At 44.8% G+C, this 20,817-nt stretch overlaps 1 protein-coding gene across 11 annotated transcripts in view; it reads left to right on the forward strand.

Moving 5' to 3' along the window:
- Positions 1–15,134: 15,134 nt before the first annotated feature.
- AGFG1 (ArfGAP with FG repeats 1) overlaps positions 15,135–20,817 on the forward strand; it is an 89,625-nt gene continuing 83,942 nt past the window's right edge. For 4 of the 11 annotated variants that reach the window (XM_045367797.3, XM_045367800.3, XM_045367802.3 and 1 more), the window contains exon 1: positions 15,135–15,561. In XM_045367797.3, the coding sequence (XP_045223732.1) occupies positions 15,395–15,561 (167 nt within the window). In that variant the 5' untranslated portion in view covers positions 15,135–15,394. Of the gene's footprint in view, positions 15,562–16,971; positions 17,115–20,817 lie in introns of those variants that run through there. The other 7 variants (XM_045367799.3, XM_045367804.3, XM_045367796.3 and 4 more) reach the window with 4 other exon arrangements.

Genomic DNA, 20,817 nt, shown 5'->3' on the forward strand with positions numbered 1-20,817 from the left:
GTGAGCCACCACACCTGGCTCATTTTTGTGTGTGTGTGTATATATATATATGTATACACACACACACACACATATATGTGTGTGTGTGTGTGTGTGTGTGTGTATATATATTTTTTTTTTTTTTAGTAAGATGGGGTTTGACTATGTTGGCCAGGCCGGTCTTGAACTCCTGACCTCAAGTGATCTGCCCACCCTTGGCCTACCAAACTGCTAAGATTACAGGAGTGAGCCACCGTGTCTGGCCTTATTTTTTTTCCCCTTTTCCAAAGTCTAATATTAGGGATATAGTCCAGTGAGAGAACAATCACTGATACACAAAAGGGCATCACAAAATTAAGACCCAAGATCGAAGGGCAATAATGAGATTGAACTTCATGCTTCTGAGGACTTGTCTTCATAGTCTGTGTAAACATAAGTTAGAAGCAAGAATACTTGGGGCCCTCTTAATTATTTCACATGGCTGAGAATGTAGGAGTACAGCTATTAGAAGAAATCCTAGGAGAGATTACTGCCCTAGAAAGACAGGTCTCTGGGCCTCTGCTGAACCAAGTAAAGCCATCAGAAAGTTTAAATGAGACTACAGGGAAATATCACAAGGGACTGGAAGCAATGTGGGAAGGTCGGGAAGGTCATCTAGCCATAGAGTGGCAAACAGTGTGCAGATCTCACAGCAACTGGGATCATTAGCGGTATCTTCTGAGCAGAGAGTTAGTTGCAAGGGATTCCAAAGCTACATGTGGTATTGGCTAGAAACGGTGTAACGAGCATGAGTGATGCCTGCTCCATGCTAAAGAGGCAGGAGTGGCGTACACAGACCACATAGCTAACATTCCTGATGGGTCGGTTCTCTTGCCTTCTTATCTGTCTACATTCAGATCATCTTAGAAAGATGAGATACTAATTCTATTTTTAAGAAGATTTGGCCAGGCACAGAGGCTCATGGCCTGTAATCCCAACACTTTGGGAGGCCAAGGTGGACAGATCACCTGAGGTCAGGAGTTTGAGACCAGCCTGGCCAACATGGGGAAACCCTGTCTCTACTAAAAATAGAAAAATCAGCCAGGTGTGGTGGCGCATGCCTGTATTCCCAGCTACCTGGGAGGATGAGGCAGAAGAATCGCTTGAATCCAGGAGGAGGAGGTTGCAGTGAGCCAAGATCGCACCACTGCACTCCAGCCTAGGCAACAGAGTGAGACTCTGTCTCAAACAAAACAAAACAAAACAAAACAAAACAAGCCTGAAGAGGACATGATATATAATCCTTTCAGAAATGCAAATATTAAAACGAATTCTTTTTTTTTTTTTTTTTTGAGACGGAGTCTCGCTCTGTCGCCCAGGCTGAAGTACAGTGGCCTGATCTCAGCTCACTGCAAGCTCTGCCTCCCGGGTTTACGCCATTCTCCTGCCTCAGCCTCCGGAGTAGCTGGACTACAGGCACCCGCCACCGCGCCCGGCTAGTTTTTTGTATTTTTAGTAGAGACGGGGTTTTACCGTGTTAGCCAGGATGGTCTCGATCTCCTGACCTCGTGATCCGCCCGTCTTGGCCTCCCAAAGTGCTGGGATTACAGGCTTGAGCCACCGCACCCGGCCTAAAACGAATTCTTAAAAAAGAATTCTTAAAATGAGTTCTTCTTGTTTTATCTGAGGTGGGACTGCTTTAACAGACAGCTGGTTTTTGTTGTCCTGGCCTTTGCAGAGAATGGAAGAGTGTCATGTCCAGGAATTCATCTGTGTCTATGGTCTAGATTGGGGGAGGGGGTCCAATCTTTTGGCTTCCCTGGGTCACACTGGAAGAAGAATTGTCTTGGGCCACACATAAAATACACTAACACTAACGATAGCTGATGAGTTAAAAAAAAAAACAAAAAAAAAACAGCAGAAAACACTATTGTGTTTAAAGAAAGTTTACGAATTTGTGTTGGGCTGCATTCAAAGCTGTCCTGTGCCACGTGTGGCCCACAGGCAATGGGTCAGACAAGCTTAGTCTAGATGTTAGACACTCTCCTTCCTCTGGCCCATCCTCCTACTTAAATCCAGGGTTCCCCTCCCTCTGTTCCCCACTCCCCGACCTTTTTTGTTCCTGTAGACAAACTGGGGACTTTAGATTCAGACACAGGGAACATCAGGGAGATGATGCATTGAGGAGAATCTGGGTTCCTGTTTTGGTTCTACCATCAGATCCCTTGTTTTCCTCAGTAGAATGAGGGGGATTTTAACCTTGGGCACGGGATCAGCCTGAGATGATATTTTACATGTCTGGTGCATAGTTAAGGAAAGGGGAGGTGGTATCTTCTATCTGATTCTCAAAAGGGGCTCTAACCCCAAACCTGTTGAGTCATTGGGCTCAGTGATTTCTAATATTCTTTCAATTTGAAACTTTTTATGTGAAGATCCGTTTTCACTGGGCGCCATGGCTCACGCCTGTAATTCCAGCACTTTGGGAGGCCAAGGCAGGTGGATCACTTGAGGTCAGGAGTTTGAGACCAGCCTGACCAACAGGGTGAAACCCGGTCTCTACTAAAAATACAAAAATTAGCTGGGTGTGGTGGTGCATGCCTGTAATCCCAGCTACTCAGAAGGCTGAGGTGGGAGGATAGCTTGAACCCAGGAAGCAGAGGCCACAGTGAGCTGTGATCGCACCACCGCACTCCAGCCTGGGAGGTAGAGTGAGACTCCATCTCAAAAAAAACAAAAAAACAAAAAAAAGAAGATTCCTTTTCATGCAATCATATACCCTATGTATCATGCTCACAGCTGGAAGATGTAGCAAAATACTCTTCAAATGGCAGCTTCCAGATCTTATGGAGAATGGACCCATATTTATCAGATTTAAGATGTTTAAAATAGACCCAAAATGTAACCTGTATAAGAAAGGAGAAATAGGGGTTGTTAAAATTTCCCTGAAAGCCCATGTGTAATAAAAATGAGTCATTATTCTAGAGGGTTTTCTGCCTTTTAAGGGCTGTAAATCAGAAGCAATGCTCATGGGAGACAAGGCCACGCTCCCCGGGTCTCCTGGGGGCGGCGGCAGCAGCACTACCCTTGCCCTGGCTGTGGTCCACGGCGCCTGGCTGCAACCAAGGCTGCAGAACGTTGGGTTGCTGTTCTGCGGTTTTGCCACATTCATCAAATGTGGTTATTGTCAACTAGATAAAGTATAGTACGGTGGTTATGAGCACAGTTTCTGAATCAGACTGTCCAATCCTGGATCTCCCCTGGGAGCCTGAGCAAGCAACTTAATTTTTCTGTGCCTCAGTTTCTTCACCTGTAAACTAGAAATAATCAGATCATCTACTTCATAAAGTTCCCCTGAGGATTAAGTGATTTAAATATACGAAAAGCACTTAAAACAGTGTCTGGCAGGTAGTAAGCATTCTATGTACTTGGATAGTAATAGTATTCCAAATATTACTTATCCAGTCCACAGTATTGGATAGGTAAAAAGCACAGAAAAAAGGTCTGGAAAGGTAACGATGTGCCGCTACTGCTGGACAAGGGGATGTGAATGGGAGAGTGTGAGCTGTGGGCAGGGGAACTTTTGGCTTTATCGGCTGTGTTAGCGTCCCAGGGCTTCTGGAACAAACTGTCACAAGCTAGGTGGTTGAAAACAACAGGGATTTATGCTCACAATTCTGTAAGCTACAGGTGAGCAGTCAAGGAATCAGTAGGTCCATGCTCCCTCCAAAGGCTGCAGGGAAGAATCCTTCCTTGCCTCTTCCAGTTTCTGGTGATCTTAGGTGTTCCTCGGCTAGTGGCAGCATGACTCTCACCTCTGCCTCCATCATCACATGGCCTTCCTCCCCGTATGTCTGTGTGTGTCCTCTCTTCTTCTTATAGAGACCCTAGTCATTGGATTTAGGGCCCACTCTAAATCAGAATGATTTCCTCTTGAGTTCTCCAATGAATCATATCTTCAAAGGTCTTATTTCTAAATAAGGTCACATCCTGAGGTTCTGGTTGAATGTGAAGTTTTAGGAGATGCTTCAACTCACTATTACCAGCATTGTTTTGTTTTGTTTTGTTTTGCTTTCTTTTTAAAATGAGATTATATTCATGTATTACTTAGGGTATTTTTATTGTTTTTAAGACAGAGTTTCACTCTGTCGCCCAGGCTGGAGTGCAATGGCATGATCTCGGCTCACCGCAACCTCCGCCTCCCTGGTTCAAGCGATTCTCCTGCCTCAGCCTCCCAAGTAGCTGGGATTACAGGCGTGTGCCACCATGCCTGGCTAATTTTGTATTTTTAGTTGAGATGGGGTTTCTCCATGTTGGTTGGGCTGGTCTCGAACTCCTGACCTCAGGTGATCTGCCCGCCTCAGCCTCCCAAAGTGTTGGGATTACAGGCGTGAGCCACCATGCCCGGCCCTATTTAGGATATTAAACAACAAAATGAAACAAGAAAAGGGTACTATGGGAAGCTAAATTATACATGTATACACTTGCTTATTCTGTCTCAGTTGTAGAGGAGGTTGTTGATGGGAAAAGAGGGAAATACAATGATTGCTAACACTTGTAGAATGATTACTATCTGCCAGACATTGTTTTAAGTGCTTTTCATATATTAAATCACTTAATCCTCATAGGAACCTTATGAAGTAGGTGGTATGATCATTTCTATTTTATAGGTGAAGAAACTGAGGCACAGAAAAGTTAAGTTGCTTGCTCAAGCTGCCAGTGGAGATCCAGGATTGGACAGTCTGATTCAGAAACTTTGCTGGTAACCACCATGCTGTACTGTCCTTCATGTATGGGCACACATAGGCGATACAGGTCTGAGTCAAGAAAATTTGACATCACTTCCTAAACACACACACTCTCCTTTTTCTCCCCAAATAAAGCATCTATAAATGAACGTTGTTTCTGTGGTTAGAAGTGTTTGGAGAATTTTATCTGCAGAATCTTCTGAACTGGACATTGTCTGGTATTTACTTAGAAGAAATAAAAACTTCCGTGAACTGAGTAAAAAATAGTTGTTCCTGCCTATCACTGACTGCTGTTCAGATCACTTAGAGCACAATGGATTTCAACCAGTCAAAGTGCAGCAACGCTCTGGGCAAAGGGTAGCCACAAACAAGGTGGTTCATTTACGGCAGCTTCTGGCAAATTGCAGCTAAACTGCAGTTCCGGTTGACTTGGCAACTTACAAACAGCACACACTGAATGGAGAAGGAATTGGTATGCCATAATTGAAATGATGAGAATAATGAGAGCGGTGCTTACATTTATGCTAGGTGCTGTGCTGAGTATATTTTCTTACTCTGTTCTTACTGTAATTTTCTGAATCATTAATGCCCTAGACAGAGGTGGGGTGGTGACTAATGATAAACTGATAGGGGTATCCTTAAGGTAAAAATGACCATGGCCTTGTTCTCTGTGTAGCATCAGTTACCTAAATGAATATTCAGGCTGCTTTCACTCTGGGAACTTGGTGTGTGTAAATTTTCAGGTAATTTCCCTCATTTGAATAACTTATTGAATGAAAACAGGTCCTTCAAGTGCACATCCTGGAGCCCTGGGGCTTATGAAGCAGAAACCTCAGGCTAACAGAGCCCAGTTATGTCCTGGGATGTCCGTATTCCTAGACCCCAGCTCGAGACTAGGAAGTGCCTCCTACGTTTTCCTGTTCTCCTGTGGCCTTGGTTTGGAGTCACAAGAAGAGGATGCAACAGAGTACAGTGCTGACTGTACCGGTTACATTGTGGCCTCCAAAGTCCAACCACTGGCCTTCCAGTCCCAGCTCCATCACTTCCCAGCTATGTGACCTTGGCAAGCTCAACTCGGGAGGCTTAGTTTCTTCATGTGTAAAATGGATATAACAATAAAATCTATGTCCAAAGGCTGCTGTGAGTATTAACCGGGAGCTTAGTCAACCAGGTAACATTAGTCATTGCTATTGGGGGATCAACAGTGGAGCTCTATGTCATCGATTCCCTTCTCAGGGGATGGGGTAGGATGGCGACATCCGTCAACTGGGCTCAAGAGAGTTACTTTGTGCTCAGGTCACCACATGCTGTCTAATGAGCCATTGCCTATCAGCCAGCATTTGTTGAGAAATACAAAAAGAAAAAGAGGAGGTTTTTTTGGAGACCCACTTTAAAAATACCCCCATCTGACCCCTTCAAAATGGAGAGACGATGGGTACGGTCCATTTTCCTTTTCTGTAGGCCCAGCAAGCCCCACTGGTGTTTCTTTTCTGATAACTAAAGCAGGTTTCTGTCCCCACAGGGGCCCCTTTCTTTCCCCTGAACCAGAAGGGAAGATCCCCTTTCTCTTTTCAGTAATGGGCAAGAACAAAGTTCCATTGACAACGTGAATGGAGCATTTCTTACCCTGGACTCTCTGCGCACTGCAGAGGCAAGGACCTTTTCTCTCCCCCTTGGCTTCTGAAGATTATGATTCAAGTCCTCTACAGGCGACTAGGGCAGCCCAGGAATCCTGATTCTGGCACGAACTGACCAAGAGAGGGAGGCTGCTTGGTTGCAGAGCCTCCGTGCCGGTTCATTTTACCTGTGACTTCTGACAGGTGCAACCCCGAGAATTTCCCCTGCTTCACCTACTCTGGGCCTCCCCTAACCACCCAGTAGCATCCTCTCCTTTCACATGCTATTACCATACCCTGCTTCACTTTCCATCGGAGCACTTAGCATCACCTGGTCCATTATATTAATGTGTTTGTCTGTTCTCCCGCCCAATGGAACATAAACTCCAGGAAAGTAGATGTTGTCTTGTTCATTGCTGAATCCCCAGTGTCTGGCACAGTGCCTGGTAAAGAGTAGATGCTCAGTAAATATTCATTGAATGAATGAAGGCAGGCTGAAAGCTACTTCTGGTTTCCCTCTAAAATCCAAAAAAACCACAAAACTGTCTTTCTGATAAATGGATAACTAAAGTCAGGTTGCAATGGTTTTGGGCTTTTAGAATGGCCTGAGTTTGGATCAGTCCACTGGCGCAATTTATGAGAGATCTTTTATGGCCCAGCAAAGTAGGGACACAGAAGGATATGACTTGGTCCCTGCTCTCTGAGCGCACAAAATTCAGCTGGTGAGACAAAGCTCACAAATGACAGTGGAAAATGAACTGAGGTAAAAGAAAAGGTCTCCAACAACATGGACAGCTGGAAGGCAGGTCTGCAGCTTCTCTGTTTTTCCTGGCATCTCTAAGGAAAGAGAAGCCAGGAACCCACCTGTCAGTGCCATAGCCACCGGTGGTAAGGGATACGTGCCCTACAGGTGTCTAGCTTCTGCATCCCTGGTGCTCTCTGTAGCATATACCCAGAAACTACACTAATATTTCCAGGAAGTATACACCAAGTGCTGTTCTCTGTAGGTTTTGCCCCCTCTTTCTTTTCTGTCATGCTGCTTCTTACAAATTAAAAAGAAGTCAGGAAGCAAGGTTAAAAATAATCAAACCACAGCTAAAGGAAGGTACCTTCAAAAGAAGAAACGGGGGAAAAAATTGAGTGGACTTTTATTCCACAGTGCTTTATATTTGAGGCCCTGTGATTATTCACTCTGTGAAACCCAGCGGAGCCTGGGGGAGTTAACGGGGCCAATGTTACTTTTCTTTTGCATTACTTACGTGGGCCGTAAAAATGAGCACTGGCTCCATGGCCAAAAGCGGAAAATGTCACGTCATGGGGAGGGAAGAATGTTAATCAAAATGCAAAACCTACAGCTCTAGTTTTCCTACATTGTAAATGCTTATTTCTATCAGGTAACTCCTCTCTGTAATCCAAAGCAGCTCCGGGCACCACAGGAGCAGAGGAAAGGAAGATGTGAAGACCCTAAGTATGGACAATATTGAGGCCAGACACAGTGGCTCACACCTGTAATCGCAGCACTTTGGGAAGCCAAGACAAGAAGATCGCTTGAGGCCAGGAGTTCAAGATCAGCCTGGGCAACATAGCGAGACCCCGGTTTCTGCAAAAAATATTAAAAACAATAATTAGCTGGGCGTGTTGGTGCGTGCCTGTAGTCCTAGCTACTCTGGAGGATCACTTGAGCTCAGGAGTTGGAGGTTGCAGTGAGCCATGATTAGGCTGCTGCACTGTACTCCAGCCTGGGTGACACAGCGAGATCTTGTCTCAAACAAAAAAACAACAACAAAAAACAATATTGAGGGTCCCCAGCCACCCAGAGCTACCTGACTGAAACTGGGTGTTTAAGAGAGGATTTGGGGGCTTCTGAGAGAGGCTCTGTGCTCTAAGACTTGGGGCTAGGGAAAGCCGATCAGAAATGTGGGGGCTTGGGGAAGAAGGTAGCTTGTTTTGTGACTAGCTCAATTTTTTTTGAGGGTCCCAGAAACAGGGCCTCCCAAAGCTGTGGCATATTCTAAAATAATTAAACTTAACCAATATATTGTTGAATATTAATTAAATATTCAATATTAATTTTATTAATATTAAATAGTAAGTTTATTAAGACAACATTAAACTTAATATAGAGGTAAACAAAGAAAATACAGCAATCGCACTATTCACAACGTAGGTCCAAGACTTACTAAAAGTATGAGTGCACTGCAGCTGGCAAGAACGATGTGGGACATGACCGGAAACATCTTTTTTTCTATTCTGTCAATGGATCTTTCTGACACTGCAGTAACTCAGAGATATGGTCAAAAGTCTAAACCTAAGTCGAGCGTGGCAGCTCATGCCTGTAATCCCAGCATTTTGGGAGGCTGAGGTGACAGGATCACTGGAGGTCAGGAGTTCGAGACCAGCCTGGCCAGCATGGCGAAACCCCGTCTCTACTAAAAAAAAAAAATTAGCCAGGCATGGTGACTCATACCTGTAATCCCACTTACTTGGGAGGCTGAGGCAGGAGAATCACTTGAACCCAGGAGGCGGAGGTTGAAGCAAGCCACGATCGTGCCACTGCACTCCAGCCTGGGCAATAGAGCAAGACTCTGTCTCAAAAAAAAAAAAAAAAAAAAGTCTAAACAGATGACCTTTATGAACGGAAAGCCCTTTAGGGACAAAGCCAGCACTGGCCATCCCATGGTGTTTCTTACTGCTAGTCCTGCTTTGTTCTCAAGTAAACAGGGGGCCTCCTCTTGGGGCCTTGCCTGCAGGCATGGAGGGTGGAGCAGCCTAAGATGAGCTGGCAGCTTGCTGCTGGCTCCCTGGGGCCTCTTCAAACACCAGGGTTTGTCGGGGATATATTCTCTGACTCACCAGTAGTGATAAGACAGGCCAAGAACCTTTAAGCAAGTCAGACAGCATTCAGGGAGGTTTTAGATTCTTACCACTGGAAGTCTGATTCCAGAATTTGCAAGTTCCTTAACAAAACTGTTGTAGCTTTGACAGAACTGTAGTCATTCTGGGAGCCAAAACAGCAGAGAGAACAATACACGGAATGCTGAACCTGCTGCATGAAAGTGAGGGAAGCTTCATGTCTGCCTCCTCATTGCTGCCTCTATTTATTCATTCAACCAATATTTACTGAGCCCTTTCTAAGTGCCAAGTCTCACAGTGAGTGCTGGAGAAATAATAGCGGACAAACACAGACTTGGTCCCTTCCCGGAGGAGGCCTGCAGTGTATGGGGCTGGGGGAAGGAAGAGGGACCCTAATTGAAAATCACAGAGCAATGTAAGTAGCCACAGCAGCAAATGCTATAAAGGAGAGGCACGTGGGGCTATGAGTACATATAATGAGGTCTGACATGGTTAGGCATGTCAGGAACGGATCTCTGAAAAACAGATATTAAGCTGGATCTGTTATGGTTGAGAAAGGAAAGAGGAGATGGAAGACCATTTTTTAACCAACAAAAATAGTGTGTGCAAAGGCCCTGTGGTGGGAGCCAGGAGAATGTAAAAAACTGAGACGGAGTAGGGCTGGAGCAGAGTGGTGGGGACTTAGGATGGTGCCCAAGGCATCGGGGCATGGGGCAGAGGCCAGGGGGCGGCGGGGGGCGGGGGTGTGTGCGCTGCTGGGGGTGTGCTGGGCCAGGCTGGGAGAGACCTAGCGTGGGTAGGAAAGAGGCTGCCTGTGCAGGGCTTCTGAGCCTAAGAGGTTTTCTTTCATCCTAAGAGCAAAGCAAAAGCTTAAGTAGGGGGAGGGGGACTGGGGACATGTGAATCACATTGGGATTTTGAAAAGGTGACTCTGGCTGCAGTGTTAACATCTCTAAAGGTAATTTCTGCTTTGCAAGTCCAACAAGCAGGATCAGTCTTCAGTCACTGGAAGCAGAAGCTGGTGCCTTGCAGACAGATCTGGGTTTCAATACTGGCTTCATGCCTCACTTCCGGCATGGCCTTGGGCAGGCCAGCCTTTCAGAGCCTTAGTTTCCTCATATATAAAATAGCTGTAATAATACCACTTTCTGCGTTGCTGTGAGAGTTAGGGAAATTAAAGCAAATAAATAGTCTTGCTTGATATACAGCAAACTCTCCTTGGGATATTTTAAAGTAGAAACTGACTTTGATACCATGTATGGCATAAAACAGCTAACATCCAAAAGGGCTGTATAAACTTTCAGCTTGAGGAAAACATGTTGGACCTAACTTCACCTTCCTACAGGTTCACAGTTCGGAAATACTGCACCTACTCTTATCTCTCTCTCTCTCTCTCTCTCTCTCTTTTTTTTGAGACAGGGTCTTGCTCTGTCACTCAGCCTGCAGTGCAGTAGCATGATCACAGCTCACAGCAGCCTCAACCTGCTGGGCTCAGGCAATCCTCTGGCTTTAGCCCCCTGAGGAGCTGGAACTATAGGCACATGCCACCATACTCAGCTAATCAATTTTTTTTTTTGTAGAGACAAGGTCTTACTATGTTGCCCAGGCTGATCTTAAACTCCCGCGCTCAAGTGATCCTCCTGCCTTGGCCTCCCAAAGTGCTGGGATTACAGGCATGAGCCACTGTGCCCAGCCTTACTCCTGTCTCTTTAAAACAACAAAAACACGATAATCAACCAAGCGCTCATTTAACTGTTTGCATAAGGTGCTACAGCCACGCCTTCGGATTTTGGAATTTATCAGATGATAGACCATGGAGAGATGAGCAACCAGAGAACAAACAAATGACAAAAGAGCACTGCAAATATAGAAACAAGTAAGTCACTGGCTGTGGCATGAGGGCACTTGTTGGTTATGAATAAGACACTGCTGGGTGTCATATTTAGCCAGCGTGGGGCTGGTCAGTAAGCCTTCTGTATGGATCAGTCAAGAATTCAACATTGCTTTCATCTCTTGAACGGCCCGGGGCCCTGTCAGACTATAACTCCAGGGCCAGTCGCAGCGGCTCATGCCTGTAATCCCAGCACTTTGGGAGGCCGAGGCTGGTGGATCACTTGAGGCCAAAAGTTGGAGACCAGCCTGGCCAACATGCTGAAACCTCATGTCTACTAAAAATACAAAAATTAGCTGGGTGTGGTGTCAGGTACCCGTAATCCCAGCTGCTTGGGAGGCTGAGGCAGGAGAATCACTTGAACCCAGGAGACAGGGCTGAGATTGCACCACTGCACTCCAGCTTGGGCAACACAGTGAGACTCCATCTCAACAACAACAACGAAAACTTCAGTTGACCATAAGTCAAGGGTCTTGTCAAAATACTCAAGAGCCAGCTTTCAGTGGTTCCCACTGGCCAATGATGAGACAATGTAAGCATCGGGGACATAAAATACATTAAATACATTTAAATCCTTGAGTTTGTAATAGCACTTTAAAAATATTGATCACCTAGCCTGGGCAACATAGCGACAACTTGTCTCTACAACAAATACAAAAGTTAGCCGGGTGCGGTGGTCCTAGCTTCTTGAGGGGGTGTGCTAAGGCAGGAGGATCACTTGAGCCCAGGAGTTTGAGGCTGTAGTGAGCTTTGATTGTACCATTGTATTCTAGCCTGGGTGACTGAGTGAGACTCTGTCTCCAAAATGTAGATGTATCTATATATCTCTGTCTATATATATTGATCACCACTGAAAGGTGAAATGAAACCAATACACTATTTTGAAAATTTGTGGGCCGGGCGCGGTGGCTCACGCCTGTAGTCCCAGCACTTTGGGAGGCCGAGACGGGCGGATCACGAGGTCAGGAGATTGAGATCATCCTGGCTGACACGGTGAAACCCCGTCTCTACTAAAAATACAAAAAATGAGCCGGGCCTGGTGGCGGGCGCCTGTAGTCCCAGCTACTGGGGAGGCTGAGGCAGGAGAATGGCGTGAACCCGGGAGGCGGAGCTTGCAGTGAGCTGAGATCCTGCCACTGCACTCCAGCCTGGGCGACAGAGCGAGACTCCGTCTCAAAAAAAAAAAAAAAAAAAAAAAGAATGAAAATTTGTGAATAAAGGAAAGGAATCAAATATTTATCCTCCCTTTCTGACATGTACTATACCAAATAAAACTGTAGATGTGGGGAAATTTTTTCTTTATAGAAAATTTGAGCTGATAAATGAAGGAATGGTAGAATTAGTTTTATTTATTTATTTTTATTTTTTTATTTTTTTGAGACAGAGTCTTCATTCTCACACTCAGGCTGGAGTGCAGTGGTGGGATCTCGGCGCACTGCAACCGCCACCTCCTGGGTTCAAGCGATTCTCCTGCCTCCGCCTCCTGAGTAGCTGGGATTATAGATGCCCGCCACCACGCTCAGCTAATTTTTGTATTTTTAGTAGAGATGGGATTTCACCATGTTGGCCAGGCTGGTCTCGAACTCCTGACCTCGGATGATCCTCCTGCCCCAGCCTCCCAAAGTGCTGGGATTACAGGCGTGAGCCACCGCACCCCGCCATAATGACAGAATTATAATATCACTATTTTCTTCTAATCATTAGTGAATTAATGAATCTAGACATTAATCATCAATGGTTACTAACATCATGAAAAAGATACCCTCTCCTCAATTATGTGCCTACTGATGGAAGAACACAATGAAACGAATGCCTGCCCTGCAAAAAAACTGAACTGGATACAAGTGAACTACATGTAACTACCAATTTTTAGCAAATAGAACCGAGGAACATGTTAAATGATACAGATTATGAGAAACTCTACAGAATAAAGTGCCCAATTACTAAAACAAATGAATTGTAATTTAAAAAAAGAGATGGTGGAGAAACCCAAAGAAACTTTATGAGACATATTACCCAGTTGCAAGGAGGGGGTTCAAACAAACTGTAACAATATTATTAAAATATTGATAATTGCCAACTTAAACACTAGTGTGATATTTGATGATCTTTAGGAATTATTAACTTTATTTTTATTTTTTTCAAGGTGGAGTCTCACTCTGTTGCCCAGGCTGAAGTGCAGTGGCACAATCTTGGCTCACTGCCACCACCGCCTCCCAAGTTCAAGTGAGTCTCCTGCCTCAGCTTCCCGAGTAGCTGGGACTACAAGTGCATGTCACCATCCCTGGCTAATTTTTGTATTTTTAGTAGAGACCGAGTTTCGCCATGTAGGCCAGGCTGGTTTTGAACTCCTGACCTCAGGTAATCCACCTGCCTTGGCCTCCCACAGTGCTGGGATTACAGGTGTGAGCCATCGTGCCCGGCCTATTGTTAACTTTTTAGATATGCTAACAGTATCATGGCTAAGTTTGAAAGAGATAACATTTTTCATTTTTAGGGATACAAATGGAACTATGTACCGTTAGATGAATGGTACGAAATCTAGAATTTGCTTTAAAATAATAGAAGAGGGGATGGAGGGATGGGTTGAGGTATTCATAAAGCAAGATTAGCCATGAGCTAATAAGTGTTGAAAGTGGTCCATGGGCTCATGGTAGTTTGATATTTTCCATAATAGAAAAGTTTAAAAACATTCATTGGCCAATGTATCTGTCCATTTCTTTTAATAGTAAAAACATTATTATTAGTGGTATTATATTAATATGAAGTCTCACTTCGTGGATTCACCGAGTCCCTTTCATGAGAGAAATGGAGGTTGGCCTTGGCTGTTAGGGAACGTAGATTCTAATCCATTCACCAGCCCAGTGATTTGGGAACTTCAGCTCTCTGGGTCTCCCTGTACTCCTTTGGAAAATGAGAGACGAGAGACGAAGTTGACTGCTGCAGTGACTAAGAGATTTGGGTCCTGCAGTCTGACTGTCTGGGTTGGAATCAAGTTTCCCCATAGGTACCCTTGGGTAAATTTACTTTATCCCTCAGGGTTTCATCTTCCTGTTTTGTAAAATGTAAATAACAATAACACTGACCTCGAAGTGTTGTTGTGAAGATTACATAAATGATTTCGTGCATTCATTCCATCAACATTGAACAGCTAGTCTCCAGCTCTGGGAGGGGAATGGGATGGAGTGGCAAAGAAAATACAGGGGCCAGTCTGTGTAGCGCCTAAAGGGAGACCCCAGAGCACCCATGGTAAACACGAAATAAGATGCAGTATTTCAAATAGCTAGAACTGAGACGAAAACACAACGCAGCAATTTGATGGAGAGCAACTTCGAGAAAGGTGAGCTGCAACATTAACTAGGCTGATCTGGGACAGCGTGGCGGAGGTGACATCTGAGCCCCACCTGACTTAGAGGACGTCAGCTATGGATGATCCGGGTTTCCATACGCAGCAGCGGTTCTCAAGCCAGGTGACTGCACCGCCCTAAACCTCCCTCCACTTTTGGCAATGTCTGGGGATTTTTGGTTGCCACCACTGGAGATTGGGGGTTTGTTCTGGTATCATTTAGTGGGTATAGGCTAGGAACGCCGCCCAGTATCCTATAGACAGGACATCCCAAGGCCCCCAAATTAGCTGGTCCAAAGATAAGGAGAGAAGAGCAAGGGCAAGGGTACTGCAGGAGTCAGAAAAGAGCTTGCTGTGTTCAGAAAACTCAAAATCCAGTGTGGTTGAGTGAGGACGATGAAGAATGAGGTAGACTGGGCTAGACTATGGAGCACTTTTCAGGCTATGGTGAGGAATTTGGAATTATCCTCAAAGCAGTGGAAAACCCTTGAACAGTTTTAAACAGAAGGGGAAACGCTTTGCATATATAAGCGCTTAATAAATACTGTCTATTATTAATACTGTTATCATCATTGTGTCTTCCCTACTCTGCTCCAGACCCGGCCCATGCCTCAGCGCGGCCGCAGTGACTCCTCCTGGCCAGCAGAGGGCGCTAGCAGACACTTGGCCACCGGCCGCCTGGGGCGGGCCTCCTCTTGCCGTCCCCTTCCTCGTCTTTTCCCCTCAGGAGAAGTCGGGAAGGTGGCGGCGGCGGCGGCGGTTGTCCCGGCCGCGCCGGTTGGTGTGTCCCGTCAGCCCGCGTACCGCAGCGCCCGCGCCGCGTCGAGCCCAGTACAGCCGAGCCGCTGCGGCCGGGTCCGGCGCGGGCGGCGCGCGCTGACGGAGGGCGGCGGCCGCGGCCAGGGCGGCCCGTGGGACCGCGGGCCCCCGGCGCAGCGCCGCCCGGCTCCCGGCCCTGCCGGCCTCCTCCCTTGGCGCCGCGGCCATGGCGGCCAGCGCGAAGCGGAAGCAGGAGGAGAAGCACCTGAAGATGCTGCGGGACATGACCGGCCTCCCGCACAACCGAAAGTGCTTCGACTGCGACCAGCGTGGCCCCACCTACGTGAACATGACGGTCGGCTCCTTCGTGTGTACCTCCTGCTCCGGCAGCCTGTGAGTGCGGGGCAGCCAGGCTGGTGTCGGGCCCTTCCCGGGAGGTGGGGGAGCGGGCGGGGAGACCGGGACCCTGCCGGGGCCGGGGAAGCGCTGGGCGGCGTGGGAGGCTGTCAGAGGCGGCCGTTGGGCGCCGGCTGGCGGGCGCGGCGTGGGAGGCTGCGGGCTGGATGCGCTGGGCCGGGGCAGCCGGGCTGGAGCAGCCGGGCTGGGGATGCGCTTTCGGTTTTGCCGGGTAAGGGTTTACGTTCTGTGCTGCCTTCGTGGGTGGGACGTGGGCGGGGTTGGGGTCCAGGAGGGGGCGCCCGGGGCGAGCCTCCCTGGTCTCCGCCGAGCCTGCGGCCGCCGCCCTTGCTCTCCAGCTCCCCGGGGCGCCGGGCTGTGTTGGGGGGGAAGACGCTAGGAGGCCGGGGAGGTCCATGCGGGTCCTTTGTGTGCCCCGCCTCTCAGCGGCCCGGGCGCGGCGGTGCGGAGCGAGGCACCTGCTGGGCGCCTGTGCGGGGGGTCGGGGAGAAGCTGGGGTGGGAGGGAGGAGGGAAGCCTGCCTCGCCGGTGCCTTTTTTCCTGGGTCGAGAGTACCTAGGTAACTGGGAGAAAGCAGGCACTTAGGAATAGTAGCAGGATGAAAGCATCTTGGTGGCAGATATGAATCCCCAGGGAGAAGTTCGAAAGGATTAATTGCGGGAGAGGGAGGCAGAGGAGCAGATTTGAAGCTGTGGGATTTTAGTTTTATGGTCCAAAGAGAGTGTTGAGGAGTTTGGGGAAAGTTTTAATGGCAGTGAAGTACCGACTAGGAGCTATGTGGTTCTAAATATGATGGAGTTGTTTGTGAAACTTATCTGTATCTCGTTATCAATACCCGAGTGCCCTGGCGGTACACAGAAATGAGAGCTAGCAAGTCAGCATGATTTCAGAAAGACACTACCTTCTTGAGTTACTGGGATGATTTGTTTGTTCTTCTTTGCTTCATTAAGCTTTATTTTGATAAAGATTTTTATTGCCGTGCAATTTCATATGGAAAATGTACAGGTGGTTTTGGAATTGATAAAATGCTTTTATATTATTGTCTTGTATTTAAAGTTACTAACAACGTAGCGGTTACTAAGTATTCTTAAAACCTTTGCTTGTGAGATTAATACTGAGACAAAGCACATAATACTTTATGTGGGAAAATTGATTTCTTAAAACTTAGAAAATACAGAACATGTCTAGTAATGTACTATTTGCTTTTTAAAGTTGGGCAAAGAGGCATTATTAGTATTACATGAGTTACTTCTTCAGCAGACATTTTTTTGGTGCCTATTAGGTTGTGTAAAGGCCCTGGGGTGTGCTAATAAATATAGCGAAGTCTTGTTCTCTTGGTTCTTACAGTCCAGTGGGGATGCAAAGTAAGAAAAATGTCATGGGCAAGTACTATGCTGAACTTTAAAATTGTTTGATATGAGAGTCCTCACGGTTACTTTTAGGCTGTGTAACCAGGGAAACACTCTGAGAAGTTGCCAGTTAATGATATTCTTGAATTACTACAGAATCACAGAGCTGGGTGGTATCAGGTAGGTAGCCTGGTTCATGCATTTCATTTACAGAAAAAGGAGTAAAGCTGGAAAGTTGTTACTTACGTTGGACAATATTGGTTCCAAAATGAAGCCAACAGAACAATTGTAATTGTATTTGATTTTTATTACATGGTTAAGATGTATGTCCTGCTTTTACTAAACAGGTCCTTTAGTCCATGTAAAGTATTCGGTTTGAAAAAAATCCATATATTTACACTTCCGGATTTCTGACATTTCTGTGTAGTCCTTGTAAGTACAGCAGCAAATACGTAATATCAAGGAAATATTTTCAAATTTCTTCCTAGATACCACATTTCAGAAACATTCTATATAAAAGGATGTCTCAGCATAATGACAATTATTTATCCTAATGGAATTTAATCTGTGGCAGATAGGACTTCATTTCTCTGTTGAGTCATTCCACAAATATTTATTGCCCACTTGTCCTGTGTCATAAGTTACTTGGATCTTAACTGTTCTGTGGAGCGTGCCTTGTAAGTATGTAAACATAGAGTTACAATATATTGTAGTATTTCCTCTCTGTGAATGAGATAGCCATGAAATACGTAAATGATATATAGCTTCTCTGGGAGTTGATGCCTGAGCAAAGACCTTTAAGGACAAATTCTGCTTCATGTAGTTGAAAGATCAAGTACTTATGAGCTAGGTACACACAGCTTTGAATCCTGACTCCAAGTATTAGTTACGCAGTATTGAGAATGCCACTCAATCTATTTGAGCTGGAGTTTTCTCATATATGAAACATTGAGGATAAGATTTCCCTTGTAGGTTTTGGGTGTAGATTTGTTTTCAGTATTAAAAATAATGTATCTTAAACATCTCACGTATTGCCTGATGTATAGCAAGTGCCCCATAGACGAGAAGCATCAAGGGAGATGCTTGATTCCATGAGTAAGGGAACAATACTGTATGTGAAAAATATTAAATAAGAAGTATCCTAATAAAAATCTGTCACTTTGGATTTTATGGTTGTAACTCAAAACCGGAATCAAATTGGTTTAAAAATATGAAGGGTTTATTGATTGATTTTAAAGTAAAACTATCCAGTGGCTTAATAGTATTGCCTAGATTTTCCTCATTCAAGTATGGTTGTCCCCAGCTCCTGGGTGTACTGCCTTAATTATGTCGTTGGTCCAATACTTTCAAAAGTTCTGCATTTCCCTCTAATTGGGTTAGCTTAGATCATGCCACAACTGGACACATGTTCTACCCTGACTTCATTGTCACAAGGATCCCCAAATAGAGTTCCCAAATCTGAAATCTAGAATTCCTGGGATGTAGGGAATGAAGACTGGAGTGGCAACCATCAGATGTCTACTGCAGAACGTTGGAGGGACAATAGCTTCTGAAGATTTTTTTCTTTGACAAGCAATAGTGCAGGAAAATAATTTAGGAAGAATAATATGACTCAGGTTTAATAATTATGTATTTACTGTTTAGATGACATGGTATAATTGAAAGAATATGAATTTGAAGTCAGATTTTGACAGTGCTTTGTGGCTTAGGTCTAGGTATTAAACTAGGCCACTACATGCAGGTTGGCCCAGATCCACCCTCTTAGCCTCAGTTTCTTTCTTTGTGATAAGAAGATAACGTATAGCTCAGGGTTGTTAAGAGGATTCAATGACACACATACTTACTGTATTTACTTATTTGAACACATACTGTATTTGAGGATAGGGCTAAGCACTGAAGTTACAAATATTGAAATAAGGCATGCTAGCTGCCATTCCTTGATTTACCTGGAAAATATGATACATAGCAAATAGTATCCACTATCATGAATTCTAAATCTTAGGATAGTGACATACCTTCTATCGTTTATACTAATACTTTTAAAAAAAATAAATTGAACTAGCATCTTGTTAATGTTACTAGAGTTGGAGCTAATCTTTCCTGTTTCTTGTTTTCCAGATGACTGTCCTATATGCTTGAATGATGTTCATTCAGAGTATATAACTGAATTTAGATTGTGAAACTTTAAAATGAACTTCAGAGTTAGATGCAGTTAAACTATTTGTTACTGAGGCAGAATGATGAAGGCATCCTGATTGGTTTGTCACTATCTTTTATTATCTTTCTGATTGTATTTATGGAAATCCCTAAAATTATCAATGGACACTTCAAACATTTAGAATATAGCCAACAGTAAAATTGGCTTTCATGTTAAAGAACTTCTAGTTGATTTAAAGACTAGTTTTAGGTTAAATTATTTGTTTTATAGATACTATAAATATTAGTATAATTGATATGTAGTATAAAAGATTGTCCTATCCTTAAAAAGTGATCCATACATTTTTCAGTGAGGGTTTAGATAAAATAATAACATTTGAGAAAGAGGTTGCTGCTCTTAATACCATCTATTTTATGTGGACAGTGCATTTAAGCTTGAAATTTCACAGGTAATAAATGTAGCTGGATAGTAACTTATATTCCATTGAGTCTGTGTACATTTTGACTCTTGAGATGAATATTACAAAAATTTTAATTTTTTTAGATGACACATGAAAAGAGGTATTTAATGTTTTTATACAATTAGTAGCATTAGGATGGATTGCAAATCAGATGCTCTTTTGGAGCTCTGTATAATATTCAGGACCTTATGAGGTCACAGTGAGCAGGGATTTATATTCTTAATACCTTTTTTACTCTTTTTGGATACTCTGATATGGCCACATTAAGTATTTAGAGTAAGTGGCCAAAATATTTTACACTTTTTCTTTGGTTTTTTTTTTTTTTTTTTTTTTTGAGATGGAATCTGTGATCTCGGCTCACCGCAACCTCTGCCTCCTGGGTTTGAGCCATTCTCCTGCCTCAGACTCCCGACTCGCTGGGATTACAGGCACCCATCACCAGGCCCGGCTAGTTTTTGTATTTTTAGTAGAGATGGGGTTTCGCCATGTTAACCTGGCTGGTCTTGAACTCCTGACCTCAGTTGATCCACCGCCTTGGCCTCTCAAAGTGCTGGAATTACAGGCATGAGCCACCTCGCCTGGCCTACATACATTTTCGTTTGTGAAGGACATTTTTATTTTAAGCAAATATTTAGTAAGTGCCAGATACTAGCCCATGTGCTGGAGATATAACAGTGAAAGTATTTATTGAAAAAAATAAAAACTATCGAGTGCTAGCTGTGTGACAGACATTCTAGTAACAGTGATATGAGGAAGGTACTATTATCCAAGCTCAACTTTAAGTTGTAAAATTAGTGCACACTCTCAGTGTTTCGCTGTTACAACCTGCTGGAAGTTGGGATCTGGAACTGATGCTGATTCCACCACCAAAGAATGTATGGTTACCATGGTTACTGTAAATTGTTGTGAATTTTATATTTTGGGGATTTAAATGGTAGATTTTACTTCATTGTATTTTAAATGGCAGAATAGACTTACCTTTTTTTTTTTTTTTTTTTTTTTTGAGATGGAGTTTCACTCATTGCCCAGGCTGGAGTGCAGTGGCGTGATCTCAGCTCACTGCAACCTCTGCCTCCCAGGTTCAAGCAACTCTCCTGCCTCAGCCTCCCAAGCAGCTGGGATTACAGGCATGCACCACCATGCCCGGCTAAATTTTTTTGTATTTTTAGTAGGGACGGGGTTTCACCAGCTGGTCTTGAACTTCTGGACCTCAGGTGATCCACCTACCTCGATCTCCCCAAAGTCCTGGGATTACAAGCATGAGC

The sequence above is a fragment of the Macaca fascicularis genome, chromosome 12 (assembly GCF_037993035.2).
Source record: "Macaca fascicularis isolate 582-1 chromosome 12, T2T-MFA8v1.1".
NCBI classification, from domain to species: domain Eukaryota; kingdom Metazoa; phylum Chordata; class Mammalia; order Primates; family Cercopithecidae; genus Macaca; species Macaca fascicularis.